At 40.8% G+C, this 17934-nt stretch overlaps 1 protein-coding gene across 4 annotated transcripts in view; it reads left to right on the forward strand.

The window, feature by feature from the left end:
* The first annotated feature begins 8721 nt into the window (after positions 1–8721).
* The window catches only part of LOC119648866 (heparan sulfate 2-O-sulfotransferase pipe), a 236842-nt gene continuing 227629 nt past the window's right edge, over positions 8722–17934 (forward strand). The window contains exon 1 of one of the 4 annotated variants that reach the window (XM_038050752.1): positions 8722–9308. In XM_038050752.1, coding sequence (XP_037906680.1) covers positions 9220–9308 — 89 coding nt within the window. In that variant the 5' untranslated portion in view covers positions 8722–9219. The remainder of the gene's footprint in view (positions 9309–17934) is intronic. The other 3 variants (XM_038050753.1, XM_038050751.1, XM_038050750.1) reach the window with 3 other exon arrangements.

Raw genomic sequence — 17934 nt, forward strand, 5'->3', positions numbered from 1 at the left:
AAGGAGGGCAACGGGGATCACTTCCTTGTTCTGAGATAATACGAAAAGCAGACTTCACTCACAAAGTTCCCCGTCTCTGCAGTTGGGCAAGGCGCTAACGATCCACTTCCTCGTCAAAGGCGTCAGCCCATACCTCCGCGCCATAGAGCAGAATGGATTAACTTTGGGACAATTGTTTTAGAACATTTTATATAGAATTGTTGACTCCGATACAAAGAATGTGGACCAGAGCGACGTCCTTTTACAAATGATTTCCTTTTTCTTTTCTCCTAACTATTATTGACTTCTGTTTACACCTTTGTTCAGTAGGGCATCCATATAGTTTCCTTTTTTATGTCGTCACTTTTCATCTTATTTCATCTTCATCTTTAATACATAGCTAAAGCAATTCGACTTCCTATCGGAAAAGAAAGAGAATTTATTAGGGACCGTGAAAAGTGGCTTATGCTGGACTACGTTTTATAGGCTAATCGTAAGTCAGAGAGTATCCGTTGAATCGTATAAAGATTTAACGGTCAATTCTCCTGAAGAGCGGCTCACAGCGATTTAGATACCCTTATAAGAGGGTTTGAAGTATGTTTGTATTATATGTAAAAATTAGATAAATGATTTTTCTGTGATGACAGCTTTATTGATTTGAATTTTTTCATCAAATTCAGGTTATTTACATCCAGTTGCTCAATTAACATTCAGTTGAGTTCCACGTAGATAACGCAAGTGATCTTCTATATATTGAAGTTTCGCAAAAATGGTGTGTTGAGCATATATAAACTTTATTTATAGACACTCCCACCTTCTTCAAATTACCGGATGTCTACGTATCAAATTTCTAATTCTTTACCTTCATTCCTACCTGAGTTTATTGCCAGAATATAATTATTTATCTGGATCAAATATATCAGCAGATGTATAAATTGCTCAAGATGTTCAAACAATTGCAAAAATGTTTAAATGGATTATTACCGAATTGAAATGGAAAATTGTCAAAGATATTATATTTAATAACGAACCGCTAAGAGTAGAGAAAGTACACGACCGTAAATTAGCAAAAAAAACTTTCAATCCTTTTCCAAAAATTTTGAATTACCAGAAAATTTTTTTTGTGAAAAGTGTCAAAGTGAATTAGATATCATCATAGATTGGCAAGTTGAAAAAAACTCTAGAAGTGTTTGACTTAAAAGCGTGCCCTTCATTACCGGTCCTTTTATGGAATATTGTTTGCATTTCGAATAAATAATTGGGCGTTACTTTGTACAACTTTAAGCGAGAAAAAGAAGCTTTTACCGTTCATTTCTTATATATATGGTTTTCTTGTACATATATATAGCTTATCTATGCGCTGTCGGTGCCGGTTTTCCGAAATGTGTTTCAGTTCTTTCTACGCTTTCCCGGAAAGACTACACTTCTCTTCTATTATTCTGCGCTATACTTTCCTAGCGCGATCGCTTCGCCGGTCACTCTCGTAATAGAATACTTCCTTCAAGTGTGAATTATCTGCTATCACCCGTACCCGGCGCAGCCCTTCGTTCGGGATTGTGCCGGGCCAGACACAGCGAAGGCATGTGTTAACGAAGGTTTGGAGCCTTTGAGTACCAGGAGGCGGGACACTTTCCATATGCTGCTCCCACATAAAACCAAAGAGAGAACACTGGTGATGAACAACGTCAACTTCATTTTGGCGTTTAGGTATCGTTAACAGAAGTAATGCTATCTAAATATACAAATTGATCAACGCCTTTGAAATTGTACCTAATAATGCAAATCAATGGAGTGCAATGATCAGCCGGGCTGAATACCTCGGTTTTGTTGGAGTTTTCCTTCACAGTACTGTTTAGCTCCTTTTATAATTCCAGAGGTTAGGATCTATAACTTGGTAAGAGAATTAACAGATGGCATCAGCGTAGTCGAGGTGTTTGAAGAAAGATTTCATACTCCATTAAAATCCCCCACATTCTCCTGAAAAGACAGTATGAACAGTGTTATCTTCCGGAAAAGGCAGTAGGAGAGCGTCCGATTTATCAGAAGACTTACAATCAATTGTATTAAAAGTTCTTTCCTGATGCCGTATATTGTGGCGTAACTAATACTACAATTTCAGATCATTTACCATCATCACAACGTCACCTTCAGTAAGTTTCTCCTGGATTTTATCGATGCCCATAGAAAGCCTCTTTCTATCGGTGTGTAAAGCTGCACTATTGGGATTTTCCTCATTCTGAGCCGGAACCTCGCAGCGAATATTCCGTCTGATATTATATGATATATAACGTCCAATCATAAACCACTATTTGAAGCACAATATCGTAGCCACGAAGTCAATTCTTAAACGAGGCATGGTAGCGGTATTCAAGGTGTAGTAAGAATAAAAATCTGCAGGTTACTAGTTCATTGATCTTTATCCCTATAAGTCTCCCTTTACGACAATTAGTAGCCTGTAGCCAACTCAATGTACCCGAAAACGGTTGAAATGTTGTCTGAAAGTTTCCTGGGAATTTATGTTCATCTCTTCGTGAGAAACTACCTATATCAAGTCCTGTTTTTTAGCTTATCCTTGCTAGAGCTTACCCCCGGGGCAACCAACAATGTAACTTATTTGTGACATGGTGAAGAAAAATATGGTGAAAACCGTACACTTATTAATTAAGCTGTAAATTACCTTTCAGGATACCTCTCCAATCGCTATACTTAAGATGGGTGATTTTATTTGGAATTTAACGGTCATTCCATTCTTTCACTCTCTGAGAAAGAACTCGGATTCCCAAGTTTTTGGTATAGGTAGAAGTATGAAGTATGAATAACTAAACGGAGCGACCGTCAAGCCCAGTGGCTCTATTCCGCCTAATACCAAATTCTCTTTTATAAAGGGGCACACGACGTTGGGCTTCTCGGGATTTCGCTACCAATCGGATCTCAAGCGCGTCACGACCGCCTAAGCTCGCGGCGGTCAATGGAGCGTTTTCATGATGCCCTTGGGGCGTGGTTACGATCTGAGTAGCACTCTAAAAAATTATTAGTGGCGGCCCGATGCTTATCGATATTCTTAAATAAGTTACCAAGGGAATCTGGTGTTCAATCTGCAAGATATCTCCCCATGATCGATCAACGGCTGGATCATATGAGCAGTCGAATTTTGGGGGTCGCATCTCTTCTACCCTATGAGAAATGATGAGCGCAACAGACAATCGAACGTTAGCGACCATCAGATGGTGATCCCTTTTGAGGCCGATGTTAGTACCTCTCTTGCTACGTATATCTAAAAGACAACTCTTAAATCTACTTCTAATTGGAAAGTGGTCAATCAGTTTGCTCATACGGTATGAGTCAATGGAAACCCAATTTACCTTATGACTCTGTACTCAACAATGTGCCACCAAAGACAGTGGAAGGCGCAGAAATCGATAAATCTCCCATCATTATCGTTACAGTTGCAAAGACCGTGTTTCCCATCACATGTTCAAGCAAACTGTTGTCAGAGACCACCTTGGTCTGAATGTACGCGGTATTTCCAGCGATTAAATTATTTAAAGTAATTAAAACTTGCTTTTTCTATTCGCTAGTGTTATTTATTGGTCTTGTAAATACCGATATTTCGGGAGCCACTTATTCCCTTCATCAGTGCCAACAAGTCTGCTACACCAAACCACCTTGGTGTTAATTCATCAAACTTCCCCTGAACTGCGCGTAATTGCTCTTAAAAAGCATCCTTCTCCATTATATTGGAAGTCTCTGTTACTGTGTAACACTGTATAATTCTGTTGCTCCTTAACCTAGACCAGAATCTTGCAGTCATATTCCTGTTAGAGTCCAGAGTCCAAATATCTTAGTTTAGATCGAAAAGGTGCAGTTTATATGGACGGAATTCTCGCTTGCGTTGAAGAAAGGTTTGTAATCTGGGGACCTGCGATATGGTTGTCGCGAAGGGTGCGCATATTTCAGACACCAATCATAGTATGTTTTCGAAAGGCAAAGGTCATGCCTGTGAGGTCAGTCTCTGTCCGCGTCGATGTTCACGTTTCGGTAGCATAAATTTCACCTTACAAATTTCTATCCGTTTTAGTCGTCTTTCACAAAAACTGCATTTTATTACCAACAAGTTCATTGCATTTTACTCAATTCGGTTTCCTAGGACTCCATCTGCCATCTGTATGTCTGTAATGTCAAAACGAACCCTAAGTAAGTGTGCCTGGATGGCTCAAGTGTTCAAATCTCACTGATGGCAGAGGGATTCTTTATCGTAGCTGGATGTGGGATACCAGTCAACTCAGTTGTGAATGAGTTACTGAATCAAATCAGGGTAATCATCTCGTATGAGCGCAATGCTGACTACATTACCTTCTACAGTTTACTGCGGTGTATCGTTACGGTCTTGAATAAAGCGCGATAACACACTACAAGGCCCTGATCCAAATGAATTCTTGCGCCAACGATTATTAAGTCTCGAATTAACTCGAATATTTCACGTCTTACCATAAACCTTGTGTAGACCGTAGCTAAATTCTGGGCATAAAATTGTCCGACTTGGCTGCTTCTAACAAATTTGTATCAGGGCAAAGGCTTTCGGTTTTCTGGCATCATAGAAGCCCCTAGCCCCTTTTATCGACGCAATGTCATAGATTTGATTAAACCGAACTCATGGTTCTTGTACCGGAAAGATAGAAGAGTAGTCCTACAACTTTGGCTTGCTATATATAGTTATTTGAGACTGATTGTTATCTTATATGTGATGAAAAGTCGTCGCTGGACGAAGAGCCTGCTGCGTCGACTTTGAGTTTCACCAGGCCTCCCTGCCTCCGCTAAGAATTCTGCTTCTACGTGTCCGATTTTTCTGGAGATTTTCTCTGCGTTTAACGAGATTTGCCTACGTCTACCATTCCTCTCTCTGCCACCGACAGGAGTCTTCCTAGCTCATGGTCTCCATTCCACAAGGATCCGTTTTCATAAACCAGTATTAGACTAGTTGCGACCGCATTATAGTTTCTCCTTTTTCGGCTTCTCCTGGAAGGGGCAGAAGACAAGGGGAAGATGGGCAGAACTTAATCAGCAGTCCCCCTTATTTACCGCTGAAGTCTTTCCGTTGCTGTGTCTTCCTCATCAGTTTCCTACAAGATTTAAGCCAAAACGCCACTAACAGACTGACGGTAGTTAGGTTACCAGTTTTCCTCATTGTGGAAGTTACGGTACTTTCTTTCTCTTTCAAAATTTGCGCCTTGGTTACGACTTGGTTGCATAAACTGACGTGTGGACTCAAAGTTCATGACATCTTGGACTCCATCATCATCATCATCAACGGCGCAACAACCGGTATGCGGTCTAGGTCTGCTTTAATAAGGAACTCCAGACATCCCGGTTTTGCGCCGAGGTCCACTAATTCGATATCCCTAAAAGCTGTTTGGCGTCCTGGCCTACGCCATCGTCCCATCTTGGGCAGGGTCTGCCTCGTCTTCTTTTTTTACCATAGATATTTCCCTTATATACTTTTCCGGTAGGATCATCCTCATCCATACAGATTAAGTGACCCGCCCACCGCAACCTATTGAACCGGTTTTTATCCACAACGCTCATCGCTCATAGATTTCGTCGTTATGTAATCTATGGAATCAAAACTCTCGGATGGTCAAAATGCCATCCTAACCTCAAAATTTGTTGCAATACGTGTGCAGAGTAACTTTCTCTCACAGTGCTTAAGTACGGAGAAACAACAATCCAGTTGCTCCCCGTGGCAGAGTATCCAAACAAAAGGGATCACTAGAATTCAGTCTCCTTCGTTTCGCTTCAAAAAATAACGAGAGGACGAATCGTTGAGGCACAGCGACTACCTCCGTATTCCATCAAGGATTCATCAAATCCACATTCACGTGTGGAAGAAACACTTCGATGGAACTTCAGTATTTGCCGGCGGACCTACACGGTCAATTTCGCCAACTTTTTCTTAAATTAATAGACCATTGGCTTAATCCCAATTACAATTTTATTTTATTATGTATGTGTAAAGCTAATTAGCTTTGTACTGATGAAGGGAGTAAGTTGCTCCCGAAATATATATATACATAATAAAATAAAATTGTAGTTGGGATTAAGCTAATGGTCTATTAATTTTGGACTTAACTACAAACAGAAGGCGATATCTAACATGCAACTTTTTCTTGTTTTTTAGGTTTTTGGGATAACTCCTCCCTCTAGGTCACACTTGATGATCGTCCGAACATCTCCCAATCTTGCTTTTGTCATTACAAGTGTTTGCAGCCTGGACAATCAAATAGGAAGTACCTGAATATCTTTCTTTTCTCTTAGTATCTTGTGCAATGTGAATTTTTCCCCTAAGAAGTAGTACCCCGCACTACGTAATCTTGTAAGCATTTGCACGCATCTGGCTTAAAAACTCTGGCAATCGGATATTGTTATTGGCTTGGCGCAACTGGAGTCAGTGGCTTCTAAATAGTGCGAGTAGACCCCACTTCTGATAATCATCAGCGCGACACAGACTGTGCCCATCGAGGGACAGTTGAATTTCGTCCATCACTATCCGCCAGAGCACGGAGAGCTGGCTCTACCCTGGGGCGTACCTCCGTTCACAGCTCTGGTCAAGTGGCTACCTCCCAGGCCAGATTGTATTATCCTGTATTGGCGTTGAACTTTTTGGCTGTCTTCTGTGTTTGAAGGAAATAAAAAGATTGTTTTTGATTAGGGACAACCCTATTTTTTCACAAATACCCATATTTCGGTAGCCAGTTGCTCCCTTCCTCAGCGCTTATAATTTAAACTAAAAAAGTCTTAGCCAGCATTTTTCTTCCCCCTCTATGTTTTCTATCTTTGCTGATGTTCCCTACTTGTGGTCATTGCCACCAGGTTTGTTTTCCCTTAATTTTTCAATGTTATGCGTTGTCCTTGATTTAATGCAGAGGAATCTACTTTTATCCTCTGATTTTCTTTTTGCTGTACGCTTAGGTACATTAGTTCTCTCCTCTTTAGTAGCCGCTCCGTTCGTCTCATTAGATGCTTCACGGTTTTATCCTTGTGGCCGTTCATCTTAGCGGAGCTGAGGATGTATTTTTTCTCTTTCTCGAAGTATTCTTCACTTAGCGGGACAGTGTAGATGCGATGGATCATGGAGTTGAAAAAGGGCCATTTTTGACTCCATGAATGGTTTGAGGTTACTGGGATTCGTCGGGTGTGAATAGTTTTTGTCTGGATATCAAACTCCACCTTTCAATCGTTGGTTATTTTTTTGACAGCCAAAAATGGCACGCTTTTGTTCGCTTCCATCTCCATTGAGAAAATAATCTTCTTGTTGATGGTGCTGAGATGTGCCAACAAGAAAGTTGCGTCTTGTCTGTTGACCAGGGTAACAACATCATGCATACATCTTACCCAACATTTTTTTTAAGAAGATTTCGCTTAGTATTTGAGAAATGGGGTTACCCCTTGCAATTCCTGGGGTGGTTTTGTAGAATCTACCCTTGAAGGGGAAATAGGTTTCGATCATACATATGGAGGCCAGTTTTATATAATGGCGACCCTGCTTCCTCCACCATCAGGTTCACCTGATCTTCTCTCTTCAGGAAGTCGTCTGCAATCTCCTTTACAGGAGTGCTTGAAAACACAGCGTCGTTTGCTTTTTCCTTCAGGCTTTCTCGGATCCGTTCAATGAGCTCTTCCCCGTCTTTCACTGCGTAATTGCCTTTGAAACTGGTTCTTAGCATGGATACTATCCAATACATAAGATGCTCCCTTAGTCCTAATCTGGTTAGAGCTTCCTTTTCGACTTCGGCACTAACTTTGTTGAATGTTCCATATATATATATATATATATATATATACGGGAAGACAGGTAGGGCAAATTTCTTGTAGTGTAACGACCTGTCAATCATGCTAATTACCTCGTGTTAAGCGATGTCCGTAAATTTGCCTCTGAAGTAGGTGAGCTGAGACTCGGAGAAAGGCGTTCTCCCCACCATGATAATAAGCAGATATCCAGGATGTGTTCTAGGGTTGTCTTGTCTCCAAGAGTGTGGCACGTATCCGAAAGTGTAGAGGTGTTTCGGATACATTTTGCGATGCATTTTCCGAACTTTGTTGTCCCTGTTAGCATCAGTTTTTATCCTTGATTGATTAATTTATTAAGGCACATATCGTCTAGGTCCGTAGCTCGTCTGCATATACCGTCAGTAGGTCAATTTTCTAACAATGATATTTTCGATATAAAGTATTACAATTTTATACTGTAAACGTTTCCCACGTCCACATTTGCTAGAAATCCAATAAAGAAGTAAATAATTTTTATATCTCATGGTCGTAAACTTAACCTTGTATTACTATTTAGCGACAATGATCTGGAGCAAGATGAGAACTGTTGGTATGCAGCGCATAGTTCAATCCACTCTTGATTTGCGTAATAACATTTGTCTATGGTATCTTACCCAGATTTATCTAAATCGAAGCATTCCTCCAATTCCAACCTCAAGTCTAGCTGGGGTAAGACTTCCAAATCGTTGGTATCGTAGCACGCAAGATCAATGTACCACTAGCGATCGGATCAGTGCGTTTAGGCGTACTCCAAGAAGTCAGCCACCAAACTTCTTCGAGCCGCGTGTCTACCTTCGTATCTTACCGTGTAGAAAGAAGAAAAGATACTCAGGTAAGTTGGAGTGCAGCCAAGTCTCTTGGGTAAAGAGTTGGTGCTGATGATGATGTTGGCGATGATGATGATGGTAATGGTGATGTTGGCGAAGTGAAGCCACTGCTCGCGGTTTCTGCTGCTGCCGGTACTGGTGCTGTCGATCTGAATTGCAGAGTCAAAGTCTTGGACGAGGCGAGACTAAAACGCGGTCAAATCTAAACTAGAGTTTTCAGTTGATCCGCGATAGTCAACCATTTAAGACGTTACCATCGACTCTCTTCCTACCTGTACAGGCAGACTACCGAGTTCAGAGCTGCTCTTCTGACTTCTGGCTGCTCCAAGTCGTTGTCCGCTGTTACACATTTTGGATTATATTCTTAAAAATTTATTGTGATTATTCAATAATATATTTTCACCAGAACGGTAGATCCATTCTCGATTATAAGTGGCAGAGTTGAGATACATTTAACGGCATTTAGCGGTTCTTATTTGAGAATATTCGCGATTTGACCGATAGTGAAGATAGTGTACGAATAGTGCGATTTGAATTGGAATTTTGATTTCTTTAAAAAAGATCGATATTTTCGATCGTGTTGCGTGGAATGTCATCGACCAAAAAGAAGCCATTCAGCATGAATCTTAGAGACGTGGAAAATTTCTTCAAATATCGCAGGATGCCATACCCCAAACGGTAAGTGATATTTTTTCTTAGTTAAGTTGAACAGAATGAGAAATTATAGTAGATTTTTTTGTGTTAAAAAGAGTTTGATTTACATTGATATGCATGGCTACGTATGGGTCATGGGAATAGTAAAATCTGGAGTTTTTCCAAAAGAAAGCTCACCGGTATTTCCAGATTTTTTTTACAATATCCGTGCATTCGTGCAGATTTTTTATAAACACCAATCATTTATGGATTTTAAACTCAGCAGTGTCTGCATCGGGTATTGCATAGCTAGGTCCCATTTGGTGGGGTTATTAATGTGAAAGCCTCTTGGTGTTCAATCAATATTACTCTTAGTTAGCATCTAATATGTATAAATTAACAGGCAATTCAAATAACTCCTTCTGATGGGAAAGGGTTAGGTTCATGCCATAAATCTCTCTTTCTCTAGGACTAGGAGAAGCTACCCCAAAATTGAACTGTGCTAATATGATGTTATAGAGCTTATTGTATATATATTCATTTTCTTCTCTTCTTGAAGCGCACAGCCATGTTCTAGGGTTTCATTCTTGCCATCTGTTTTCATATTGAAGACAAGTGGAATATCTTGTGTTCTCAAAATATTTTTGGGATGAGCCACGTTCAATTGAATAATGCCATCAGCTCTGTTCGACTAACCAATCTTCACTCCCCTGCATCAATCAACCAGCGTGGCACCGGCAAAAGTTAAAATCCTGCTCCAGAGGACATTTTTGATTCACTGAAGCCGGAGAGGATTTTTCTTGGATGTACTGAGTCGATACCTTTCTTGGAATAGTCAATAGGTCACTGCGCCTACTGAGTAACGTCAGTTCACAGATTATAAGTAAAATCAATTTCGAATATTCTGTCAGAAATTCAAATATTTTTTTTGCCAAAAGTGAAATACCTCCTCTCTGTAGTCATTATAAAGTATGACGAGTAGTGTCCACGTAGATTCAGTGACATCTCTTTCGACCGGTGCAGGCATGCTGGTATTGCAGCTACTTCGGAACTATGAGTGATTTATTAAAATTTTGACTTCTCCTTCTCATTCTACCAAAAATCCGCGTGTCTGTTCTGTGACTATGGAACCGTACCAAGAGAATGGGCTCTGAAACCCAGTTTTTCCTTAGCCTCTTCAGGACATATCCCTCCATCCATTGTTATGCTTACTGTGCAAGCAGCATTATGGACTTTCGATAAGAAACAAAGGGTCTCTATGAATGTGGTTTGATAATAAATGGAATAAGAAGAAGTAATTCGACACTTCAGGCATGAAAGACTTTTCGCGTTAATAACTTCGTTAACAATGGTAGGTTTCCCATCAAACTCTCCAAGATCGTGCTCGAACGTCCATATTCTGGCTTATCTCACCGCACATTTTTGTACTTCTAGGATGAATTTAAGGGTGGTTGCCAGTAAATTTTACAAAAAAAAGCTAATATACTAATATTAACTTTGTTTTAGGGATATCCGGATCAAGAGTATTTTGAAGTCTTCATGTCATATCTAGCCATTATCATGAACTCCAATGTTTGAGGAGAGAGTCATTAATTTAAGTGCGCCTTTTCAACCTTTTTAGATCCAATGTCAAAACTTAACCTTTTAAGTGTAATTACACGAGATTAAATTATTTGAAATAATTAAGACTTGCTTTTTTTATTGGCTAGTGTTATTTATTGGTCTTGCAAATTCCGATATTTCGGAAACCACTTGTTCCCTTCATCAATGCTAACAAAATTGACCAATAAATAACACTAGCGAAAAAACTAAGTCATAATTATTTCAAATAACTAATCCTTCATAAACTACTAATCGTGGACTTTTATTTAGTACCTTACATGCCCTAATTAAAAGAAAAAATTCAGTACAAGCATTGGGGTTTGCAGTTTCAACATTTCCACCAAATTTTGTGTCAGCAGGTGTGACCCTTTCTGGACTGAAAGGAAAGGATTTTAATTAAGAACTAAGGCCAAAAGTTGAAAAAAAAACTCAAATGAGTTATTAGTTTGAAGCTTTGGGGACTCCTTTTTTAAATCTTCAACTTCTGGGCGTCTCCAGCTAAGTGTGTTTCAACAAAAGTTGAGTTACATCCCGCAAAGCTACTCCTTATCGTGTGCGCTTCCTCGTCAATGTTTTCAACTCTTATTTCGGTTAAATCATTAACAAGAATAGTCATGGTACCGCCAATTTATTTGGCGTTGATATGAAAGCCCTTGAAAGACTTTGCATGGGGGCACATCTTAATTCTCCATTTTATAGGGAGCTTTTCAGTTAATATACCCTGTTTGCCATTGCGTCGATTCTTCAGGCAGGTTTTCGGAAGGCTTTTTTTTAAAAGCGAGCGGGACAAGGCGTTAAGTTTCACGTGTTTGCTAATAATATATGTTAGAGGTTACGCTTTTCCTTGCAGTTTCTGCGTCGTCAGCGGAATAGAGCTATTGATTGCGCTTCATATTTCGGAGCGGTCAAAGGATTCCTCTGGTAACCACATTCAAACACCGAGGGGGCAATCGATGTATAAACCAAACTTTTTCAAATATTTTCAGCTGACACTTCAGGGAAAAAGCCTCTCGCGACTTTGGGCAGACAGTTTGGCGTCAAATTATCTTCTTGTTGTATCTGCCAATGAACCACCTTCACCAACTTCACTTCTTCCGCGAATTGGTCTCCGTTCCATTTCTTTATTTTCTGCGTCTTCTAAATTAAAAGCGAAATCTAGGATTTGCCAAATTTTCTCCTTCTTAACGTGCTCGAATATGGGAGAATTGATCAGCTTCAATCGACTTAAATTCCGTCATTGCTGAAGCCTTTCTTGTCATGAAACAGTCTTGTCGTTATTTGATAGTCAGGGCGATAATTCCCTCCTCACTAGTAAAAACTGTAGAGAGTTTTATAGTGACCCAAATAAGTCGTAGTCTGATGGTGCAATGTCAGTGTTTTTTAATAATGTCCTAATGGTGGCCTAATGTTGAGGATTGATTCTCGAAGAAGAATGCACTTGATTGTAGTGCAATGCTTTCAAATCAAGTACCCCCCTTCCTCCCTGATAACGTGGGATAGTGATTCTCAATTTCTCGGCAGCTCTATTGTGCATGTTGTTGTTTGCAAGAACTACCTTTACCCGTCTATTGACAGATTCTAAATCCGTGTTACTCCACTGTATCACACCGAAAGTATAAAGAAGGACAGGAATGGCGAAGGTGTTGATCGCCATGATTTTATTTTTCCCGAACAGCTTAGTTTTAAGGACAAGATCCAGATGCCGTTGAAATTCCCCCAGCAACTTAGATTTCGTTATTGCCACAGCACGTATTGTTGCTTGCAATATGCCGAGGTATTTGTGGACGTCCTCCGAATCCATACCCTCGATTTGGTTATTATTGTGGCTGTATCCTTCGTTATCGGTGTGTTTTCTCCGAACACTTGTTTTTTATGCGACATTTCTCCAAACCCAACTGCATGCCGATATCCCTATTGAACTGAATGGTTATGTCCAGCAAGGAGCGAAGTCAATATACATTAAATGGCTTATTGTACATTTTGACAATATGCCATGTTTGACTTGGAACTCATATTTGCTTTCATGCAGAAGGTGGGATAGCGGATTCAAAGCCAAACAAAACCACAGTGGGCTTAGAGAGTCGCCTTGGAAAATGCCACGCCCGATTGGAATCTCTCCTGATGTTTGTGAGGATACCGATAGCTTCGTGCTCCAATTCTTCATCACTGTTCTCAGGAGAAGAACTACATTCGGGTTGATTTTGTACAAGCGTAACACTTTTAGTAACCACGAATGTGATATGGAGTCAAAGGCTGATTTATAATCGATGTAGGCTGTCGAGATATTCCATTTTTGGTGGACAGTCTGCTTTACAGCGACCGTATCGATTACAAACTGTTCTTTACAGCCTCGGGAGCCATCGTTTTTGCTCCTCAGCTAGCAATTTATAAACATCAAGATGTTTTGAGATGTTCGTGCAAAGAACTGAGGTGAAGACCTTGTAGATGGTAGGAAGACAAGTAATTGGTCGACATTTTGAAGGGCAAAGGGCACCCTGTTCCTTGGCGATGAGACAAGTTATCCCCCTGGTGAAAAATTGTGGAACTAATTTCGGATCAACAATCATCTGATTAAAATGATTTGCCAATACTCTGTGAGCGCTCTTGAACCGTTTCAGTCGGAAGTTCTGAATCTTATCAATTCCTGGCGCTTTCCAATTACCTACTTTTTCAAGGGCTACTTCTACGTCAGCTTCAGTAATATCAGGCATGGTCATTTCGGGGAGAGCCACGCATGAACGTATAAGGTGCTTTTAAATTGCAACGGCTAGGGTCGTTCCAAACACTTTTCCAGAAGTCTTCTTCCTCATCCAGATCGAGGTCACGTTCCCTACCTCAGTTGGTGAGATTTTTGTAGAATCCCCGTTGGTTCTGGAAGAACAAGGTGTTGTCTGTCCTTCGCTGAAAGCTCTTGTTATACCTACGGATGCCATTGGAGCATACCGCAAGTTTCTACGTCAGTACCTCGAGGATTTCTTCGATTGGGACTTCATTGAAGAGATGGTAGTTTTCAATGATGTTCGCAACGCATCTGTGCACTTTTGGTGATGGATTTCCAAGAAGTGCTTGCGTGACACGACCAACGGCAGCAATGATTTTAGTAGTTGCCAAAGTAAACTTTAGTTTTGTAATCTTTGGCCTAGCGTCTCGGAGAATCTCAGCATATTCTGTGAATGCGACCTGGAATGCGGTTAAAGCCTCATTATAAATTGGGTCGACATCGCCAGTTACTAAGCTTCTCCAGACCACTGGGTTCATGGAATGCCTTACAGGTGGAGTACTTGTGTTGCTCCTTTGACTAGTCCGGTCATTTGATGACTCCAGACCGAACTCAAGTGAAACCTCTTTGAAGATTTTTTGCCTAGTTGGTACTGGTTGACGAATTCCGGAACATGACTTGGTTCCGCAAATCGGATTATGAACGCGTCATGCAGTCGGTGTCTGTACCTTGATGGACTTCGTTCCAAATCCGTGACACGGTAATAGACGCGGACGACAAATTCATTGAGTTGGTTCGTCCAAAGCATACGACGCCTGGGTCTTTCCTCCCTGGCGGTTGACGGCATAACCGTCAAACATCCAAGGGCGAATAGGCGCTCTGATGTTGTTGAGCGGCTCTTAATCATGTTTCCGTGTCCCTGGGGTCTCATCAAAAGAATTTGAAATATTATCTCCAATTTTGTTCTCACGAGTGTTGGGGAGGCAGTCAACCCTGCAACAGAGCCCCAATGTTGCAATGCCCCATGGTTACCTCCAAAAGTAGGAAAGGTATTTGGAGGGGAGCCGCTGAAATACAGTGTAACGTCACTGCAATTCATCCGATAGGCGCGTCGATTCCTTCACCCCGGGTTACGGATTTGTTAAGGAGGTTTATGACACGCGCCTGGTCGCATGCAGCTCTGCGTTTGCCACTCAGGTCGGAATCAACCTGGTGCGCCAGGTAATATATATATGTATAAATATAGATTTTTTTATAAAATTCGTAAAATTGCTATATTTTACACGAAGATATGCGCTGCAGTGTGCAGTTAGGGGCTTTCAATCCAAATTATATCTTTTGATGGTACTTTCTTCGAACCTACGCATCTGGCCGATATGTCTGTGAAATTTTATTGCCTTATTTTAACAAATTCAGCTTTTGACAATAGCCGTTTAGCTAGTTATCGGCTCCTGGAATTAGTCCAGGGCTAAACAATTATAAAATTTAGGGAGAACTTGCGCCTAAGCAACTGAATAAACTGAAGCGCTAGTGACCTTCATCATCTCCCACTGATGCTAGTAGTATATGACTACCAGTACCTGACCTTCCCTTATAGCCTATTCTAAGTAAGTTTGAATAATTAGCTGGGACAGGAATATAAAGATTGTATTCTCAAATAGAAAATAATCATCCTCTGCCTTCATTACACTGAAATTTTCAACTAAATACCTTTTATTGCGTTATTTTGGCTTCTTCTCATTTTCCAGAGTTCTCGTCTTTGAGAAGGTGTACATCTCAGTTATCTTTCCATTTCAGTAACGATAATGAGTCGCTAACGCATCTAATTTCCCGCTCTCCTTCCTTCTAAGATTTCGCTGTTTTGCTTGCTCCAGTAGCACTTCTTCACCTCTCATGAAGTTCACCTCTGAAAAAATGGGCCCATGTACATTCGGGTAATCCAAAACACTAATGGGATTATTATGAAATTATATCTGATTCGTCTAGAGCACGACGCAGCAAATGAAACTTGAAGACATATATTGCGAATAATATAATGGTAGTTTCGGTTATACAGAGTGGAATAATATCAAATGGGGTCTCATTTTGTACAAAAAGGGTGAGAAAATACGAGAAAGAACGCCTTTTCCACAGAAAGATAGTCTACATCCACTGAACGTTTGTTATTATACCGTGGTCCGGCCCAGGGGGGATCAAGTTGTCGCAGGTGAACCTTTGTTTAGAATTGTTCATTTGCTAAATAGATTTCTTGACGTAATGGAACGATACAAGTTCTTCAGATTATTTCGGCTTTCCTAACATAACGTTGGAATGTATGATGTTTGCCCTTCGGTTTATAAGCAATGATATTCTTGCTCTGGAGGGGTCACGAAATCCCAGAAGTTGGTCGTCGATTGTGCAATCAGTGATCGGGTGTTTCAAGGTTCACCCTTCACCGTGTGCTTGGGGATTCTTGTGTCGCCCATACGCTTCACTTGGTCTGTCTCTGCAGCTTGTAAAATTTGACTAGAATGGATTGTCAAAGATTTATTACAGCTCCGTCTTATATGTAATTTTCCAGTCTGGTCCTTCCCGTATCGGACCAAGTATGCATGAAAGAGCCCCGTCTGTCCACTATATGTCGATGAGAATTCCTGGAATGATATGCTCCCGAGTAACATTGAAGAGAGTAGGAGCGATACCGTATCCTTGCTTGAGCCTTGATCTGGGATATTCTACTCCTCTCGAAATCTACTCAGATGTAGTCCACATTGGTGTTAAATTTCTGGTATATCCCAAGTACCTGTTCTACTGGGAACAGTTGGTTAATTCTAGATCGCCCAGTTCTAAAGCCACTTTGACATTGTCGTACACGACAGTAATATTTTTTCAACGATTTCTGTATTGTGTGTGACGAACACAATAGTGAAATTCTTTTGCGTTGTCATAGCAGGTCTTACATATATCATATTTAACGGGCTTATATGTACTATTTTTATGCCAATAGTCATACCATGAAATTTATCCCATAACAATACACTTTATGCAGGAGAGTTGTCAATCATGATCTGTCTTTTTACCATAGCTTCCATGATACATATAAGGCTGCTTCAACCCCACTGAATGATGGTGGCTGTGAATGAACTTTGCCGGAGGTTTCTGGGATCTGGAATCTCTCCTTTGTTTTCGTCTGCACAGTTACACTTTTCTTTCTTCGCCCTAGGTGGTATACGTATCATTCTTCTTAGCTATAGCGCTAATACATTCCTCGTCAAACCAGTCACGTCAATTGGGAAATCCTGCGATACTCTCGACTATTGCCTTTACTCCGTTCTCTCTACGTGTTCGCAATTATTTCATTGATATGTCTGACTCCGCCAAGAAGACAAAGTACGTTGTGAGTTGAGCGTCGCCATGGGGCTGTTCTTTAAGACCGCCTCGCATTTCGTCCAAAAAGCTTTGACGTCGAATGTGTTGGAGGCTGCTCTTTTAATTGGATAAAGAGCAGCCTCCAGAAGAATCAATTTGGTTGGAGAGGCACGTTTCCGTGTGCGAATGGCTCGGTGTGGGAAGTATTTGATGTGTGAAAATGGCTGTTTACATTGCCGATAGATGACAATACCTTTGTAAACAGTTTGAACTTTACATGTGACGATACTGCATCTGAATGGCTTATATGTCAGCTATCCAAACAAGTAGTATTGGATGCAGACTCTTGTCAAACGCAACAGCAGCTTGCTGACGTTTTGGGAGTCGATCGATCATCTATTGCATATCGCCTAAAAATCACAAGAAAGATTCAGAAGGAAGGGAAATGGACGCCACATAAATTGCTTGATAGAGCCATTGAGAGAGAGAGCTTCCTGAAAGGCAAGAATGAAAGCAATTCCTGCCCCAAATTGTAACGCGTGACGAAAAGTGGATTTACCACGGCAATCAGAAGCGCCAAAAAACATGCCAAAGAGGAACATCTAAGGTAAAAAAACATTGATGTGCATCTGGTGGGACCAAAAAGGAGTGATCCACCACGAGGTCTTGAAACTTGGTCAAACGGTGATGGTAGACATTTACCGGCAGCAACTTTTGCGCCTGAGCGACATAATTGAAGGACGAATACGACAGGGTCATTTTGCAGCACGATAAGGCAAGGCCGTATGCCGCAAAAGCGGACCAGAAAACACTGCGAATTCTTTGCTGGGAGGTATTCCCCTACCCGCTATACTCACCAAACATTGCCCCATCACACTACAATTTGTTTCGGTTGATGGCGAAGAGTCCGTTCTTTTTGCCAAGGTAGTTGCTATTGTTTTGATCCTATCTGGGACCATGATTCTGGTATTTTTAGAGTTTTTTTTCGGAGCGGGCAGTCAG

The sequence above is a fragment of the Hermetia illucens genome, chromosome 2 (genome assembly GCF_905115235.1).
Source record: "Hermetia illucens chromosome 2, iHerIll2.2.curated.20191125, whole genome shotgun sequence".
Lineage (NCBI taxonomy): Eukaryota > Metazoa > Arthropoda > Insecta > Diptera > Stratiomyidae > Hermetia > Hermetia illucens.